This window comes from Equus przewalskii, chromosome 16 (genome assembly GCF_037783145.1).
Source record: "Equus przewalskii isolate Varuska chromosome 16, EquPr2, whole genome shotgun sequence".
NCBI classification, from domain to species: domain Eukaryota; kingdom Metazoa; phylum Chordata; class Mammalia; order Perissodactyla; family Equidae; genus Equus; species Equus przewalskii.
This window is the reverse complement of record NC_091846.1, coordinates 65,457,685-65,477,277: the sequence shown is the minus strand read 5'-3', so window position 1 is coordinate 65,477,277 and position 19,593 is coordinate 65,457,685. Positions and strand designations below refer to the sequence as shown.

General features: G+C 40.9%; 1 protein-coding gene across 15 annotated transcripts in view; it reads left to right on the top strand.

The window, feature by feature from the left end:
- The window catches only part of DZIP1 (DAZ interacting zinc finger protein 1), a 56,369-nt gene that overhangs the window by 7,712 nt on the left and 29,064 nt on the right, over nt 1-19,593 (top strand). For all 15 annotated transcript variants that reach the window (XM_008542529.2, XM_070579072.1, XM_008542534.2 and 12 more), the window contains exons 6-10: nt 3,734-3,818; nt 6,654-6,778; nt 9,413-9,574; nt 12,464-12,601; nt 14,581-14,643. In XM_008542529.2, coding sequence (XP_008540751.1) covers nt 3,734-3,818; nt 6,654-6,778; nt 9,413-9,574; nt 12,464-12,601; nt 14,581-14,643 — 573 coding nt within the window. The remainder of the gene's footprint in view (nt 1-3,733; nt 3,819-6,653; nt 6,779-9,412; nt 9,575-12,463; nt 12,602-14,580; nt 14,644-19,593) is intronic.

The following is a 19,593-nucleotide window of genomic DNA, read 5'->3' as shown; positions in this document are numbered from 1 at the left end:
CTGCTATAAACATCCATGTGCAGGTTTTTGTGTAGACAAAAGTTTTTAATTCCTTTGGGTAAATGCCAAGGAGTATGATTGCTGGATTATATGGTAAGAGTATGTTTAGTTTTGTAAGACATGCAAAAGTGGCTGTACCATTCTGCATTTCCCACCAGCAGTGAATGACAGTTCCTGTTACTCTACATCCTCGCCAACATTTGGTGTTGTCAGTGCTGTGTATTTTGGCCATTCTGGTAGGTGTGTAGTGATATCTCATTGTTTTAATCTGCATTTCCCTGATGACATACTATGTGGAGCATCTTTTCATATGCTTATTGGCCATCTGTATAGCTCATTTGCTCAGGTGTCTGTTAAGGTCTTCAGTCCATTTTATAGTTGGGTTGTTTTTTATCTTTTGGTTAAGTTTTAAGAATTCTTTGTGTATTTTGGATAAGAACCCGTTATCAGTTGTGTGATTTGCAAATATTTTCTCTCAGTCTCTGGCTTTTGTATTCCTTCTCTTTACATAGTTTTTTACAGAGCAGAAGTTTTTAATTTTAATGAAGTCCTGCTTATCAATTATTTCTTTCGTGGATCCTGTCTTTGGTGTTGTAGCTAAAAAGACATCGCCTTAAGTGACATTATCTAGGTTTTCTCCTTTGTTGTTTTCTAGGATTTTTATAGTTTTGCATTTTACATTTTGGTCTGTGATCCATTTTGAGTTAGATTTTTTGAAGGCTATAAGGTCTGTATCTATATTGATTTTTTTTTTTTGCATATGGATGTCCAGTTATTCCAGCACCATTGTTGAAGAGACTATCTTTGTTTCATTGTATTGCTTCTGCTTCTTTGTCAAAAATTAGTTGAGTGTAGTTATATGGGTTTGTTTCTGGGCTTTCTGTTCTGTTTCTGTTCCATTTATCTATTTGTCTGTTCTTTAGCTGTTACCACACTGTCTTGATTACTGTATCTTATGGAAAGTCTTAGAGTCAGGTAGTGTCAGTCTTCCAACCTTGTCCTTCTCCTTCAGTATTGTGTTGGCTATGTGCGCCTTCTGGCCTTCTGTATACACTTCTGAATCAGTTTGTCAATATTCACAAAATAGCTTGATGAGATTTTGATTGGGATTGCATTGATCATTATAGATCAAATTGGGAAGAACTGACATCTTGACAATGTTGAATCTTCCTATTCATTAGCATAGATACCCATTTGTTTAGTTTTTATTTGATTTTGTTCATCAGAATTTCATAGCTTTCCTTATATAGATCTTGGACATATTTTGTTAGATTTATACCTAATTATTTCATTTTAGGGAGTGCTGATGTAAGTGGTGTTGTGTTTTTAATTTCAAATTCCACTTGTTCATTGCTGGGCTATAGGAAAGCAATTGACTTTTGTGTATAAAGCTTCTATCCTGCAACTTTGCTATACCTGGTTAATAGTTCCAGGAGTTTTTTGTCAATTGTTTTGGATTTTCTACATAGACAATCATGTTGTCTGCAAACAAAGACAGTTCTCCTACCTCCTTCCCAGTCTGTATACCTTTTATTTCATTTTCTTGCCTTATTGCATTACTGAGGACTTCAGTACAATGTTGAAAAGCAGTGTGAGAGGCATATCCTTACCTTGTACCTGATCATAGTGGGCAAGCTTCAAGTTTCTCACCACTAAGAGTAATATTAGCTGTAGGTTTTTGTAGATAGTCTTTTCCAAGTTGAGAAAGTTCACCTCTGCTCTGGAGTTTTTAACTCTCAGACTTGTCATCCACTCTGAGCCTCCAGCAATTTGTCAATTACAATTCCGATTTCTCCTCCCTAGCACTGGTTCCCACTCTGGTGCATCTCTGCTCCAGTAAGCCATGACTCCCTGTGTTTACCTGTCTGTCTCTCAAGGTTAGGGGCAGAGCTTTGCTCTATGTCCTCCCCTCTCTTACAGATCCAAGAAGAACTGTTGATTTTTCAATCTGTTCAGCTTTTTACTTGTTAGGAGGAAGTGGTACTTTCCAAGCCCTTTACATGTGGCTTCAGAAACTGAAAGTCTCTTAGCTTTGTTTTGGTATCTTTTGTCATACAGAAGTTTTTTCCTTTTGATGTAGTTAAAATGCCAGTCTTTTCTTGTTGGAATAGGAACCCCTTCTTACCGTGATCTCATGACTCTTCTGTATTATTCAAATAGTTAAAATATATATTTTCCATTTTTAGAAATTAGAAGTTACATTTTTCCAGATGTCCTCATCCTTTCCTTTCTCCAGTGCTGTGCATAGTGCTAGAGCCTGCACTTACATCTGAGTCAGTGTGGGCGGTCCCTAAAGTACTGTGAGGGAACCAGAGCTGTTGTCATGAGCAGAGAAGGCTGAAAAGATGCCTTAAAGAGTCTCTGAAATGCAATGCCGAGAAATATACCATAATGATAGTTTTCTAGGAAACTAGAACCTGCAGTGCTGATACAATTATACTGATTAAGAGGAAGGCAATACAGGGAATGGAAGAACATGTAAATGGCACCGTGGAAATGAAACAGCAAAATCCAAACTGAGAGAAACTCTGAAGGACGAATGTTCGGTTTCTTTAGCAAAAGAATTCCCAGGAAAAAAGAGAGATGGAGGGGAAATCTAAGAACTAAAAGAAAATTAAGGTATCAGCCTTATTTGCATCCTGATTCAAAACAAACAAACTATAAAAATTTCTTTTAAGACAATGTGGGAAATACTGGGGAAAAAAATAAATGGTTGGATATTTGTTGATATTGAGGAATTAATTTTCATATATTTAAAGGTGGAATAATCATATTATAATTGTGTTAAAAGAAAAGTCTTTATCTTTTAGAGATAGATTCTGAAATATTGACCAATGAAATATATAAATCCAGGATTTACTTCAGAATAATCCAGGGGTGAGGATATAGATGAAACAAGTTGAATTTTTGCTTAAGGTCTGAATCAGCATTAAAGTGAAAAAAGAAACATATTGGTGGACTTGATTTTGTTTTTCCCCTCAGTAAATTCATTTTAGTAGGTCAGATATTTCCAAGCATTTGTTCAATCATTTAGTAATGCTGAGCTCTGGAAATAAAGCTTGAATAAGATAGAGTCCATGCTCTCAGGAAGCTGACATTCTAGAACCTGGAGGGATTGGGCTGGGCACAATAAACAAGTAAATAAATGTGAAAATATTAACTGTGATCTGTACAATGATGAAAATGAGACAACGTGATGGGACAGTGACTGGTGGGAGGATCATCTGGGAAGATCTTCCGAGGACGTGTTGCTCATCTCCAGTGTGGAAGATGCTCCATAAACGACATCAGAGTCAACAAGGAGCCAGCCAGGGGGAGATCTGGGAAAGATTCTGGCAGGGGATGAGCTCATGCAAAGCCTCTGAGGTTGGCCTACTTGAGGGACAGAAAGAAGGCTAGCGTGGCTGGAGTGTCCTGCACAAGTTGGTGGACAGTCCTGAACAAGGCTGGGACCCACCAGTCTAACCAGAGCAGCATCACGGGCTCCAGAAACTAGCAGGAAGGTCTGCTTTAACTGTCCAGAGATGCTTTTCACTGCCTTGTGCTCAGTTTGGGAGGAATACCCTGGTTTTATATTTGTCTTTTTAGTCATGCTGTCAGTATCATTGGCCAGGACAGTATCTTTTAGGAGAAAGCCCCAAGAGGCACTGCTTCCGGTACCCAAATTTTGATTGAAATTAGGTGGAAGGAGAGTCATTACAGACACTTGAATTTGCTGTGCTCTCCGTTTCAGTGCCATTTTTGTGACAAGGCCTTTATGAACCAAGCTTTTCTACAGAGTCATATCCAGCGTCGCCACCCTGAAGATTCTCACCTGGGTAAGTGATGGGCTCAACTTCAAAGAGCTCTTTTCTTTCTGGTACCTTTTTCTTTTTTTCAGTGAGACATGGTCCAGTGTATCTCTCAATCCTTTTAAAAGAAAGCGTCGTAGTCCTCCTTCATTCGTTAAGTAAACGTTGAGCCCCTGCTCTTTGCCGTGTACCGCACTAGGGGCTGGGGGTACAGCCACAAGTGAAACAGACCGAGTCCTGTTCTCCCGAGTCTTACATTCTAGAACAGGAGGGGCGGAGGAGACATGCTTAAGCAAATGAATGAGGGATTTTTTCAAATGGTGGCAAATGCAACAAAGAAAATAAAGCAGGAGAATGAGATGGAGAGTGACTCCAGGTGGTCAGCCAAGGCCTCACTAAGGAGGCGATATTTGATCAGAGACCAGAATGATGAGGAGGTTCCAGCCTGGGGAAAATCTGGGAAATGAATATCCCAGGCAAGGGGAACTCTGCTTGTGGGGAGTGTGACGGGAGCAGATAGAAGGTTGGTGGAGTAGAGAGAGCAAGGCAGTGGTGTGTGATGATGTTAGAAAGGAAGGGGCCAGCTCACATGGGGCCTTGAATGCTCTAGCTAGCATTGTGGGTGTTTTTATAAGCATAATGGGAAGCCACTGGAAGGTTTTAAGTAGGAAGGACATAGTCTAATTTCTACCTTAAAATGACCTCTTTAGCTGGAGGTGGAGAATAGACTGTAGGGGTAATGGTGGAAGCAGGTGGGAGAGTAAGGAGGCTGCAAGAGTAGCCCAGGTAAGAGAAGATGGCAGGCAGACCAGGATGCTACCAGGGAAGATGAGAGAAGTGAAGATGGAGAGGATATATTCCAGAGACAGAGCCCACAAAGATATGACAGCATAAGAGGAAGAGATGAAGCAAAGATGGTCCTAAGTTATTGTCCTATATGTTTGGGTGGATAGTGGTGACATTTACCAAGATGGGGACCTAGGAGTGGAAAGCAGATTGAGGGAGGAAGGAGAATGGAGAGATTCTGTTGGCTGTGGGTAAACTTAAGTCACACATACAATCACCATGCAGGTGGAGATGCTCAAGGTCTGGAGGTCAAGGTAGAGGCCAAGGCTGGAGATATAAACCTGGAAGTCATTAGCAGAGCGTGGCTGGATGAGATCACCTAGACAGAGAAGAGAAGATGGCTGAGTGCCATCCCCGAGGCTCTCCCAACACTAGGAGCTCACGAGGAGCAGCAGAGGAGTGAGAAATAGCAGTTATGGAGGCACGAGGGAAACAGGAGTGTGTTGTCATAGAAACCTAGGGAAGTAAGTGTTTCAAGAAGGAGGCAGTGGTCAGTTGTATCAAATGTTCCCGAGGCGCAAAGTAAAGATGAAGACTGAGAATTGACCATTATTGTCACCGTGGCTGTTGGTGACCTTGACATGGCAGCTTCATTGTATTGGTGGGGATAAAAGCCCCACTGGAATGAGCTGAGCTGAGAATCAGGCAAGGAGTTGGTCATGTTGATTACAGACATTTCTTTCAGTATCGTTTACTAGAAAGGAAAGCAGAGACACGAGGCGTTACCTGGAGGGAAATGTGGGACCAAGGGAAAATTTCTGCATTTTTTGATGTGGGAGATACTAAGATGTGTTTGGGTGCTGATGTGAAATAACCAATGTGTTGAGAGGGAAATTGAAGAAGCAAGCGAGGAGAGAGGTTCTATGGCTTACCAAGGAACCAGATTTCCTACTGTCTAAATGTTCTCAAAAGCAAAGAATGCAAAGTTTGTTTCCCCAGGAGCAGATCAAAGCATTCTGCAGGTCGCTGCAGATCTTAAGTGTTTTCAGTATCTAAACGTGTGTACTTCCAGCTTGTTACTCAGTGCTTGCTTTCCCCTCCCTTTTGGGCCGGTCTGTTTCCATTCCTACCTATTTCAGGTAAGTAGATTTGTTTAGGAAATTGCTAAGCTTTGTATAAACAATATAAACAGCATAAAATTCCATTTATAAGCCATGGACCACTGATACAGTTTAGCAATATATTGGAGAAATTGGAAAGATTTAATATTTTAATTAATCTACCATTCTTCAGTGTGAAACTGACCTTCTTTCTCTTCTGTTTCAGTATCTTATTCTATCTCATACTCATTTCAGAGAGTATTTCAGACTCTGAAATGAGTATTATTTCTTCAGGTCATCTTTGAGATTCTGACTTTCTACTTTGGTTTCCATACCTTTCATGTCTACACTCACAGACACATGTATATCCATTCAGTCATGTGTACATCTGCATGTAAGTACATGTACATAAGTATTCTTCCCTTCACTTGTTGCTTCCTTTTACAACTTTTCAGTACTTCGTTTTTGCCCAGTGACAGGTTATGGCCCGAGTTTGCAATCTGAATGCCAGCCTCTGCTTGTCTTAGCACTGATGGGGTTCTCAAGAGAGTTTGGTGGGATGCAGAAGGATGGTGACCGTAGAGATTTCACTATGGTGGTACCTACAATGGAAGCCCTTGCTTACCTTCTCTGATTGGGACAGGCATTGAAGAAGAGCCCAGAGTGCCCTTGAGTCAAAGAAATCAGAATTATTCTTGTCACCATTATTGCTCCCTGAATGGGCTCTCACACTGTCCCTATAGGATACCCAACACAGTGGCTGAAAGAATCTGCTAAGAATAATTCAGCGCCCAATAATACAAAGGGCTGCAAATAAACACTAAAGAGCAAAAATTGGCCCACGTGTCATGAAAAAAGTAATAATATCCCAAGTAAGAGGCATTTACTTTGTTTTATCAGTAGGACTATACCCCATAAGTTTTCAGATGGGTTTCATAAGAGGTGGTATTTTAACAAGATATTTCTGTTGCAACAGAGTATAAGAAAACGGCACAGACTGATAAGCTCCAGAATGAGATTGACATGTTGAAGGAGCAGCTTCAGCTCACCAAGTCTCAGCTGGAGGCTGCACAGCACGCCCATGCAGTCAGATTCTCTAAGGTACAATACCCAATTCCGAAACAACAGTATGTTGGGAGAATTGGTGTTGATTCCTTTTAAATGTTTGATAGAATTCACCAGTGAAGCCATCTGGTCCTGGCTTTACTTTGTTGAGAAGGTTTTGACTACTGATTCGATCTTCTTACTCGTTATTGATCCATTCAGATTTTCTGTTTCTTCATGATTCAGTCTTGGTAGGTTGTATGTTTCTAAGAATTTATGCATTCTTCTAGATTATCCAATTTGTTGGCTTATAATTGTTCATAGTAGTCTCTTATGATCCTTTGTATTTCTGTGGTATCAGTTGTAATGTTGCTTCTTTCAATTATAATTTTATTTGAATTTTCTCCTTTTTTTTTTCTTGGTTATGCTAGCTAGAGGTTTGTCAAATTTTTTTATCTTTTCAAAACACCAGCTCTTAGTTTCATTGGTATTTTCTATTGTTTTCTTATTCTCTATTTCATTTATTTCTGTTCTAATCTTTATTATGTTTTTCCTTCTGCTAACTTTGGACTTAGTTTGTTCTTGTTTTCTAGTTCCTTGAGGTGTTATGTTAGGTTGTTTATTTGAGATCTTTCTTTTTTCTTAATGTAAGGATTTCTAGCTGTAAGGCTTTTGCTTAGAACTGCTTTTGCTGCATCCCGTAAGTTTTGGTATGTTGTGTTTCCATTTTTGTTTGTCTCAATATGCTTTTCTTTTCTTTTTTTTTGAGGAAGATTGGCCCTGAGCTAACATCTGCCACCAATCCTCCTCTTTTTTGCTGAGGAAGACTGGCCCTGAGCCAATATCCATGCCCATCTTCCTCTCCTTTATCTCTGAGACACCTGCTACAGCATGGCTTGACAAGCGGTGCATAGGTCCGCACCCAGGATCCAAACTGGTGAACCCCGGGCTGCCGAAGCAGAATGTGCAAACTTAGCCGCTGCGCCACTGGGCTGGCCTCTCAATATAATTTTTTGATTTGATTTCCTTTTTGATTTCTTCTTTTATCCATTGGTTGTTCAGGAGTGTGTTGTTTAATTTTTACATGTTTTTGAATTTTCCTCCAGTCACTGATTGCTAGCATCATACCATTGTGATCAGAAAAGATATTTGATAGAATTTCAGTCTTCTTGAGTTTATTAAGACTTATTTTGTGACCTAACATATAATCTGTCCTGGAGAATATTCCATGTGCACTTGAAAAGAGTGTGTATTCAGCTGCTGTTGGATGGGATTTTCTGTGTATATCTGTTAGGTCAATTTGGTCTATAGTGTTATTCAGATCCTCTGTTTGCTAATTTTTTTGAATGTGGATATATTGCTGTTTATTTCTCCTATTAGTTCTGTTAGTGTTTACTTTATAGATTTAGGTGATCCAATGTTAGATGCATAAATAAATATTTATGATTCTTATATCTTCTTGATGAATTGATCCCTTTATCATTATATGATCTTCTTTGTGTCTTGAGATTTTTTTTTTCTTTCTTTCTTTCTTTTTTTTTTGGTGGGGAAGATTGGCCCTGAGCTAACATCTGTTGCCAATCCTCCTCTTTTGCTTGAGGAAGATTTTCCCTGAGCTAACATCTGTGCCAGTCTTCTTCTATTTTGTTTGTGGGACATTGCCACAGCATGGCTTGGTGAGTGGTATGTAGGTTCGTACCCGGGATCCAAACTCAGAAACCCTGGTCTGCTGAAGCAGAGCACATGAACTTAACCACTACACCACTGGGCTGGTCCTGAGATCTTTCTTTTTTAATGTAGGCATTTATAGCTATAAATTTCCTTCTAAGCCCTGATTTGGCTGCTTCCCTTTTGTGGTATGTTGTGTTTTCAATTTCACTCATCTCAGAGTATTTTCTGTTTTCCCTCGTGAGTTTTCTTTGACCCATTGGTTGTTTAAGAATATGTTGTTTAATTTTCGTGTACTTGTGAATTTTCCAGTTTTCCTTCTGTTATTGATTTCTGGCTTCATTCCCTTGTGGTTGGAGAAGATACTTTGCATGATTTCAGTCTTTTTAAATTGATTGAGATTCATTTGATGGCCTAATATGTGGTCTATCCTAGTAACTCTTCTGTGTGCATTTAACAAGAATGCTCATTCTGCTGCTGTTGGGTACAGTGTTCTGTATATGTTTGTTAGGTCAAGTTTATTCATAGTGTTACTCAAGTCCCCAGTTAGGTAAAAACACAAAGGTCATCAAGAAATCAAAGACTGATCAACTAGACCTTGAATTTAGCTTATATAAATATGAATTTGTGTTTTTTGGGGATGAGATGGGGCTACTCTACCCAAGCTGCTATAGTATCCAGAAAGATTCTTCTGCTCAATAGCCTTTTTCTTTTAAAGTATGTTTGTGTCTTGTATGCATTGCATATCTACTATACAAGTTCACAGATCACAGAACCCTTGAGACTTTGGGGCTCTGTGTTTGTATTTTAAGGGATGTAAGGACAAAAAATGCTGTGTGCTGTCTTTGGTTTGGAAAAATCCTTGTGCACAGATCTGCCATTATATGAAGTGTTATTGCAAGCCTAACTGAAATGTACAGTACTAGCTGACACTTTTGAGGTGAAGCTATGTCTGTTTATTTAAGATTTTGCATATTTGCTTCATATCAGAACTTATAAAGCCACGTCTTAAAATAATTTCAGGAATATGAAATGCAGAAGACAAAAGAGGAAGAATTTCTGAAGTTATTTGATAGGTGGAAAGAAGAAGAAAAGGAGAAGCTAGTTGATGAAATGGAAAAAGTCAAGGAGATGTTTATGAAGGAGTTTAAAGAATTAACTTCTAAGAATTCGGCATTAGAATACGTAAGTATTAAACCTAGAAGTCCTCGTAGTATTGGTAGAGTTGTTGCCTTGAGAGGTAGTGTTAGAATGGCGTTATGGCCAGAGGATCCAGAAGTTCTTTATCATGCCCTGGCCAACAGCCCTGAGAGTCTTGGGCACTCAAGGCGTATGGAAGACAGAGCAAGTCAGAAAAGTGGTTTCATTGAGAGTGGGAGCCTTGGTCCCAAACCCCAGTTCAGAACATTTGATACATTTGGTTGGATCACAGAAGAGGGTCCCCCCTTCCTCAGCTGGTTAGCATTTGATAGCCTTGAACTATAAACCCCTCCCTGAGTTTTGGAACTTTCCAGAAAAGCTGACACAGACACCAATGTGGGAGGCGAAGGAAGCCGACCCAAAAAGACAGAGGAAGAACCTTTGCCAGGCCCGTGTCTCAAACCCAGACCTGGCTGGTGAGGAGGACAGGGGGTCTGAGTGAGCAGGATGTGGCTAAATAATAAGCCCCCCTTCCCTATGGGAGCAGCCTTGGCGCACACTGGCTCGGTCACACGCTTGGACGATAGGCAGAGACACGCCTCGCTGGGCTGGGACCTTAACCTCGGTGAGCTCCCTCCTCAGAAAGTGGCCGGTCAGTGTTCTCCAGCTAAGAGTTAACTGAGCTCACAGGGCAGCTCAGTCCTGAGTCCTTTTCCTTGGGGAAAAGGAAGCAAAGAAGGCGAGGGAAGATCCTTGAGCTCCCTCTAGGGGCCAACACGTCTTAGAAACTAAAATAGAGGGATAGTTTTGGAATACTGCTGAGATCCTTCTCTAGAATGCCTAGAACTCTCCCATAGGGCTTAGCAAACCACGACCTGTGCACCAAATCCGGCATACCACCTGCTTTTGTGCAGCCTGAGAGCTGAGAAAGGTTTTTGCGTTTCTAAATAGTTGAAAAAAGTCAAAAGAAGAATATTTCGCAAGATGCGAAAATCCCTAGGCAGTGATAATTTCTCTGTCCACAGTTTCTTTTACCACGGGGCCTCTCTTGAACTCATATCTGTGGCACCTTCTCAAAGTAGGCTGCCATATTCCCCACAGTAGTGAATTTTGATGGTAACCAATTTAAGACTGCCTTCTTACGTCTTCCCCATCAAGGCCACACATTTTTTTTCCCTCATGATAAGCTGCCAATTACAGTTCTTTTGCCCGAGATTCCTTCTATGGTCCTGCTCCCTGCTCTCTGCCCCAGGATCATTGTGGAATAGGACGTTCCCCCACAAAGGACTTTCTTTTTTTTTTTACTACTCCTTTTTTTTTCAAACAGCTTTGAGATATAGTTCGCATACCGTACAATTCATCCACTTAAAGTGTACAATTCGGTGGTTTTTAGCATGTTCACAGAGTTGTGCAGCCATCATCACAGTCATTTTAGAACATTTCATCACCCCAAGAAGAGACCTTGTACCCGTTAGCCCTCACTCCCCACCTCCCTCCCTCCCACCCAGGGCCCTGACAACCGCGGATCTGCGTTCTCTCTCTATGGGTCTGCCTGTTCTGGACATTTCCTATAAATTGAGTCATACGATATGTGATCTTTTGTGAGTGGCTTCTCTCACTTACTGTGTTTTCAAGATTCATCCATGTCGTAGCATGCATTAGTATCTCGTTCTTTTTCTATTGCCGAATGATGTTCCATTGTGTGGATATGCCATATTTTATTTGTCCACTCATCAGTTGATGGACATTTGGGTTGTTTGCCGTTTTTGGCTATAGAGGGTTTTTAGAAATTATTAATAATAGACTTTATTTTTTGGAATAGTTTTAGATTTACAGAAAAATTGAACAAACAGTACAGAAAGTTTCATATAAACTTCCCTTTCCTACCCTGTTCAGAGTTTTACATGTTACTGACATCTTAAACTAGTGTGGTACATTTGTTACAATTAATGAACCAATTAATTAAAGCCCATCCTTTATTCTAATTTCTTTAGCTTTTACCTGATGTTCTTTTTCTGCTCCAGGATCCCGTCCAGGGTAGGATACCACATTACGTTTAGTTGTCATGTCTTCCTAGGCTCTTCTTGTCTGTGACAGTTTCTCAGACTGTTTTTGATGACCTGGACGATTTTGAGGAGTACTTGACAGGCATATTGTAGGAGGCCCCTCTATTGGAATTTATCTGATATTTTTCTGGTGGGTAGACTGGGTTTATGGGTTTGGGGAGAAAGGAAGACCTCAGAGATAAAGTGCCATTTTCATCACATCATATGAAGGGTCATCCATCTCCATGGTTGATGACTGTTGATGTGGACCTTGATCACCTGGCTGAGGTAGTGTTTGTCAGGTTTCTCCATTGAAAAGTTACTTTTCCCCCTCATTTCCTACTGTACTCTTTGAAAGGAAGGCACTTTGAAAGGAAGGCAGCCCAGACTTAAGCAGTGGGGAACTCTGCTCCCTGACCCTTTTGTTTTTGACGGTAATGTAGGACTTTCTGTGCTTTTTTGAGGGTGTTTACCACCAGTAACTTGGGACTAACATGCAAGCAAAGGGTAAAATTTAAACGTTGTGTCCCTAATGGGTTCACGGATGTGGTCCCTGGATGATGCTGGCCTCGTCACTAAGTTATCTTGAGGACCAGCTCCACCCAGTCCCTCTGTTTCTGGCAACTGTTACCTGCCCACCAAATTTCTTAAGACTCGTTGTCTAAGATTAGAAAGTTAGGTTTTCTTTCCCATTTTCATCCTGTGCACGTTCTTTTATTGGAAGAAACAAAAAAGGAAAACCACTGGCAAGAAGGCAGAGAAGCAGGAGGAGCGTCCACTGGGAGAGTCAGGTTTAAAACGTGGCTGCATGCTCTCCAGTTTTAGTCTCTGTTTCAGTCTTATAAAAGTATGAACATTTGTACTGGTGATTTTGAATTTTATTTTATAGCAATTGTCCGAAATCCAGAAGTCCAATATGCAGATCAAGTCTAACATAGGCACGTTAAAAGATGCACATGAGTTTAAAGAGGAGCGTCCTCAGTATCCCCAGGATTTCCAAAATGTGATGCAACTTCTTGATAGTCAGGTATGTAAAAGTGGGCAATAACTGCAGTAGATGCCTAGTTTGTCTTAGTGAAGTAATTTACAGCAAGCATCATTTGCAGAAAAAGTGTTTGTCTCTTTCAGTGACCATGAAGGTGACTAATTCTGTTTTTCTTATCTCCTAATACATGTATAATTCATAATGGGTGTTCATTAGATGCTTGTTGATTGACTAATCGATGTGAATACAGAACAGTTGGCAAAATTGTTTCATTTTTTCCTAATATCTGTTCAAATGGGTTAGTATTACCTTAGTATTTATTTTTCATATTTCAGATGTAGATCCCACTTTCAAAAGGCATAGAAAGGCATATAGAAGCACTAACTTTTTTTAGAGCTTAAATACGCAGCTGTATTGGCGAACTGATGATCTTTTATAATTATCAAGCATAATTACAATCATTTGTAGGGGAACCACTGTAATTAGCTCAGTCTTCATCCTTGCTATTTTAGTTACGCTAGTTTAGGGGAACATTTTTTTTTTCCAGGAAACAATAGAGATTAAAGCTTAGGAATGCAGGATTTAGGAAAAAAGCAGTTGTATATCATTAAAAAAATAAATGTGGGGGCCGGCCCGGTGGCACAGCGATTAAGTTCACATGTTCCGCTTTGGCGGCCCGGCATTTGCTGGTTCAGATCCCGGGTGTGGACATGGCACTGCTTGGCAAGCCAGGCTGTGGTAGGCGTCCCACGTATAAAGTAGAGGAAGATGGGCACAGATGGTAGCTTAAGGCCAGTCTTCCTCAGCAGAAAGAGGATGATTGACAGCAGATGTTAGCTCAGGGTTAATCTTCCTCAAAAAAAAGAAAAAATAAAAAAGTAAATCTGTTTTGAAATAGGGACTCCTGCCACTGCTTCTTGCTTTGCTGCTCAGGTCTTGACTCCCCCCAAAACCTACCTTCTGCATTGCAACCAGGCTGACCACGTCACTTTCCTGTCTAAAATCCTTCAATGGCTCCCCATTTTTCACAGAACAAAGTCTAGAACCCTTAACGAGCATTCAGAGTCCCTGAGGATCTGGACCCTATTTCATCTCCCGCCTTTCTTTGCTTTACCGCGACTCTCCCAGTAGCACCAAACAGTTCATGGTTCCCAGAACATGGCATCTGTTTTCTACTTTTGTTCTTTCGACTTTCTTTATCACGCACCTCCCAGTTTTCAGGACCTGTCGCTTATTCAGCTGGGATGGCACTTCTTCTGGAGAGTTCTCCTGGACCTCAGGGTTCTTGGATTTCTGTAGTCCCACAAGCGGGACCTGATCACATACACATTATGTGGAATTCTCTCCTGTTATGTCCACTTTCCTCCTGTACAGGGCAGGGCTTGTCTCTTAGTCCTTTCCTCACCCACCAGGCTGCCAAGCAACGTGCCTGGTATGTGGTAGGGGACCAGGAATTGTGTCCTGAACTGAACTGTTGACAGTTGCTCCCAGCAGGCTGGTCTTCCATGGACCGAAGGGCCCAGTTATAAAATCCTGAGGTCTCACCTAAATTTCTTCTGTTTCCCTCCTGTGAGCTGTGCCGTCAGTTCAGAACCCATGGACTCAGAAACCTTGGGGTTTCCTTGCAGCTTCTTAGGTTGGCAAGTTGGCACCGATTTTTGAAAATAACGTTTTATTGGAAACACAGCCATGCCCATTCATTTAGGTATTACCTATGGCTGTTCTCCTACTACCAGTGGTAGTGACCGAGTCATCTGGCCCCGGGAGCCTAAAATATTTACTATCAGCCCCTTAACAGAAAATGCTTGCTGACCCTGCCTTAGAGTATAAGATTAAAACCGAGTGCAAATGGGTTTAAACATTTTAGAATATATATATTCTAAAAGATGCCTGCTAAAATTTCACCAAATAGACAATTGGGGTTCATAGGTACCCAATAAAAAGGAAGCTTCCCTTTTGAGTAGATGTAAATTTCATTATTACAGTTTCACATAAATTCCTCTTGTTTTGCTGTTTCCTAGGAAAGCAAGTGGACAGCTCGGGTTCAAGCTCTTCATCAAGAACACAAGAAAGAGAAGGGTCGGGTAAGATAAGAAACCGGTGGCCTATTAGTGGCTCATTTTTGAAAAGAATATTTGCTTTTTGATCACAATAAAGGTAGTATTTGTCCACTTAATAAAATTTGTGGAGAAATGTGCAACAAAAATTAAAATCACTTACAGTTCCAATACCAGAGGTAACCACCGCTCCAACTTTGTTACAATTTCTTTCAGTCTTTTTTCTATGCTGTAAATATTACATTATGTTTAGAAATCTGTGTTTAGAAATTCATACCATATAGTCTTACAAATTTTGAATTATGCTTTATATCTATAATTTTATATACTTTTCACTTGGTATATCATAAAAATTTTCCTATGTGTTAAAATATTCTTCAAAATCATGATTTTTTTAATTAATTTATTTTTTAAAATTTTATTTATATATTTATTTTTGGATGTACATCATAATACATTTCAAATTCTGTGTACATTACATCATGTTCACCACCCGAAAACTAATTATAGTCCATCCCCTCACATGTGAGCCTAATCACCCCTTTTGCCACCCCCCCATTCACCTATGGTAACCACCAATCTTGTCGTTGTTTTTATCTTCTACTTATGAGTGAGATCATACGGTATTTGACTTTCTCCCTCTGACTTATTTCACTCAGCATAATACTTATCCTCAAGGTCCATCCATGTTGTCACAAATGGCTGGATTTCATCATTTCTTATGGCTGAGTAATATTCCATCGTGTATAAATACCACATCTTCTTTATCCATTCATCCCTTGATGGGCACCTAGGTTGCTTCCATGTTTTGGCTAGCGTGTATAATGCTGCAATGAACATAGGGGTGCAAGTATCTTTATGCCTTTGCGTTTTCAAGTTCTTTGGATAAATGCCCAGCAGTGGGATAGCTGGATCATATGGTAGATCTATCCTTAATTTTCTGAGGATACTCCATACTGCATTCCATAGTGGTTGCACCAGTTTGCACTCCCACCAGCAATGAACAAGGGTTCCCTTCTCTCCACATCCTTTCCAACATTTGTTGTTTCCTGTCTTGTTAATTATAGTCATTCTGACTGGAGTGAGGTGATACCTCATTGTAGTTTTGGTTTGCATTTCCCTGATAGCTAATGATGTTGAGCATCTTTTCGTATGCCTGTTGGCCATCCGTATATCTTCTTTGGAGAAATCTCTGTTCAGATCTTTTGCCCATTTTCTAATTGGATTGTTGGTCTTTTTGTTGTTGAGCTGTATGAGTTCTTTGTATATTTTGGATATTAACCCCTCATCTGATATATGGTTTGCAAATATCTTCTCCCAATTGTTAGGTTGTCTTTTCGTTTTGTTGATGGTTTCTTTTGCTGTGCAGAAGCTTTTTAGTTTGATGTAGTCCATTTGTCCATTTTTTCTTTTGTTTCCCTTGCCTAGTCAGACATGGGACTTGAAACTATGCTGCTCAGACCGATGTCAAAGAGCGCACTGCCTGTGTTTTCTTCTAGAAGTTTCATGGTTTCGGGTCTTACATTCAAGTCTTTAATCCATTTTGAGTTGATTTTTGTGCATGGTATAAAGGAATGGTCCACTTTTGTTCTTTTGCATGTGGCTGTCCAGTTTTCCCAACACCATTTATTGAAGAGACTCTCCTTTCTCCATCGTATGCTCTCGGCTCCCTTGTCGAATATTAGCTGTCCATAAACTTGTGGGTTTACTTCTGGGCTCTCGATTCTGTTCCATTCATCTGTGTGTCTGTTTTTGTGCCAGTATCATGCTGTTTTGGTTACTATGGCTTTGTAGTATATTGTGAAATCAGGGAGTGTGATACCTCCAGCTTTGTTCTTTTTTCTCAGGAAGACTTTAGCTATTCAGGGTCTTTTGTTGTTCCATATAAATTTTAGGAACCTTTGTTCTATTTCTGTGAAAAGTGTTGTTGGAACTTTGATAGGGATTGCATTGAATCTATAGATCGCTTTAGGAAGTATGGACATTTTAACTATGTTAATTCTTCCAATCCAAGAGCATGGAATATCTTTCCATTTCTTTGTGTCTTCTTCGATTTCTTTCAACAATGTTTTATAGTTTTCGGTGCACAGATCTTTCACCTCTTTGGTAAAGTGTGTTCCTAGGTATTTTATTCTTTTTGTTGCAATTGTAAATGGCCACACGATGATCTTATCTATAGATGTATCGTAAGTTATTCAATCATCTCTCCACTGTTGAATACATATTTCTAAATTTTTCACTTGGAGTGGCAATCTAAATAATTTTTAAATAAAGGCAAGGATTGTTCACATTAAAATCATTTTGATGAAAACAAAATTTAATTATAACGCTGATTCCCTTTCAGCTGAGTACATCAGAAACTTAAGTGTTAAAGTGATTTTACGCTGATGCAAAACGTCTAAGGTAGATTTGAGATCTTTTTCTCTAGGAAGAATTCTGTTTGTTTTTTTACTCTCAGTTGTATGTGTTTTGTAGCCCTTTGTGTATCCTTGTGTCTTAGTCTGTTCCGGCTGCTGTAACAAAATACCATAGACCAGGTGGCTTATGAAGAACAGAAATGTGTTTCTCATAGTTCTGGTGCTCTAGGGACTAAACAGGGAGAGTTTGTTAAAGTGGAGTGGTGGCTCTATGTAGGGATAATGCCCATGTTTATTTCTCCAGCCTAAACCACCCTCCTGAGCTCCAGAGGACAGAGCCAGCTTTGTACTTGACATCTCCACTGGCTTCTTATGTGTAGCATGTCTAAAAGAAGTTCTTGGGTTTGTTCCTAGATGTGTATTTCTTTTGGTTAATGGCATCCGAGTGCACTGAGATGCACGCCTTGGTTCCCCTCTCTCTCCCTCAGTCCCCAGTTAGGCTCTGCGTAGGTGCTGCCGTGTTTGTCATATCCACGTGCTTCCGTACATTTCCATTGCTTCCATCCTCCACCAAACCCCTACCATGTCTAAAGGGCCCCATAACTGGTCTCTCAATTCCAACCTTCCCCCTTCCTAATCTGCTCTCTGCAGAGCAGACAAAATAATCTGGCTGCTGGCCACCACTGCAGCCTTGTCCTGATCCTCTCTCTCTGAACCTACTCTGTCTAGCTACAGTGGCTCTCTGGTAATTTATAGAACATGTGGCCTTCTTCTCTTTTTACACATGGGTTTAGCTGCTGGGAGGTCCTTCCACTTGCTCGTCACGTGGCTGGCTTCTTTCTCTCTGATTTGGTTTTCTCTGCTATATAGCAAATTACCACAAATTTATTATCTTACAGTTTCCGAGGGGCAGGTGTCCAGGCACAGCTTGGCAGGTCGTCTGCCCAGGGTCTCATTAGCTGCATTCAAGGTGTCAGCCAGTCTATACTGTCATCTGGGGCTCAGGGTCCTCCCAAGCTCGTTTAGGTTACTGGCACTACAGTCACGCGCCACTTGACAATGGGGATAAGTTCTGAGAAATGTATCATTAGGCAATTTTGTCATTGTGTGAACATCACAGAGTGTACTTACACAAACCTAGATGGTACAGCCTATTACGTACCTAGGTTCTATGGTACTAATCTCATGGGACCACCATCTTATATGTGGTCCATCGTTGACTGAATTGTTGTGTGGCTCATGACTGTACGCAGTTCCTTATGGAGACCCTCATCTCCTCGGGGCTGCTCCTTCCTGTAGGCGGTTCACAACCTGGCTGCTGACTTCAAGGCTGGTGGGAGAGCTCCCTCCTGCTTTGATCCTTCCCCTTCAAGAAAGGCCTAGAACTTCTTTTAAAGGGCTCACCTTAATAAGAGAGGCTCATGCATGGTAATCTCCCTTTCCATGAACTCAGAGTCAGTGGATTAGGGACTTTCACTGCATCTGTAAAGTCCCTTCACCTTTGCTGTATTCTGTTGGTTAGAAGCACCTCATAGATTCCACCCAACCTGTGTCTCAGTCTGCTCGGGCTGCTATAACAAAATGCCACAGAGGGGGTGGCTGAAACGACAGATATTTGTTTCTCACAGTTCTCGAGGCTGGGAAGTTCCACAGTCTGGGTGCTGGCCAATTCAGTTTCTGGTGTGAGCCCTCTTGCACATGGGTGCCTTCTCACTGTGTCCTCACATGGCTAGGAGAGAGTGAAAGAGAGAGGAAGCTCTGGTTTCTTATAAGGGCAGCAATTCCATCCTGAGGAGCCTACTTCCATGACTTCATCTCAATCTAATCACCTCCCAAAGGCCCCATCTCCTAACAGCATCACATTAGGGATTAGGGCTTCAACCTGTGGGTTTAGGGGGAAAAAAAAATTAAGTCCATAACCCCAAGGGGAAGGGATTATAAGGGCATGTACTTTAGGGGGTGCAAACTTGAGGGCCTTTTTAGAGTTCTGCCTACCAAACCCTCCTCAGCCTTGATTTACAAGTCACCTGAGACCACTCCATCTAAGAAGATGGTCCCCTCCCTGTGTTATTTTCATCATTTCACTAGGGTACCTCTGATCACTATTTTAAATAGTTCATCTGCTGATTTGTTTATTTGTTTGTTATCTGTCTCTCCAACCAGATCACTAGTCCTTTGAGGAAGGGACTCTACCTATTTAGTTCTCCATTGTATTCCCAACATCCAATAATGTGCCTAAATTGTGGTTGGCACTCATTAAGTATTTGCTGAATGAATGTGAAAGGTCACTAGCCGGCCAACAAAGGGGATCTTTCAGCCTTGTTTTTATGGTTTGAGAAATGCTCTCATAGGGTTCAGAAGAGCAGGGTTAAAAGAGCCATCCATCAGTATGAGCACGAGGACGGTATTTGAACCCAGGCCTTCTCAACCACTGGGCCGCGCTGTCTCCCTCACTGCCCAGCTCAGCTGACAGGCTTTAGGCACTTAGCCAGCTGGAGAGGAGACTAGGCAGTGACAACTTAGACTGGCTGCTTTTCTGTAAGAACACTCTATCTTTCCTTTGAGATGCTCTAGGTAGTAGTTCCTAACTAGGGACACACTTCAGATTGACTGAGGCTCT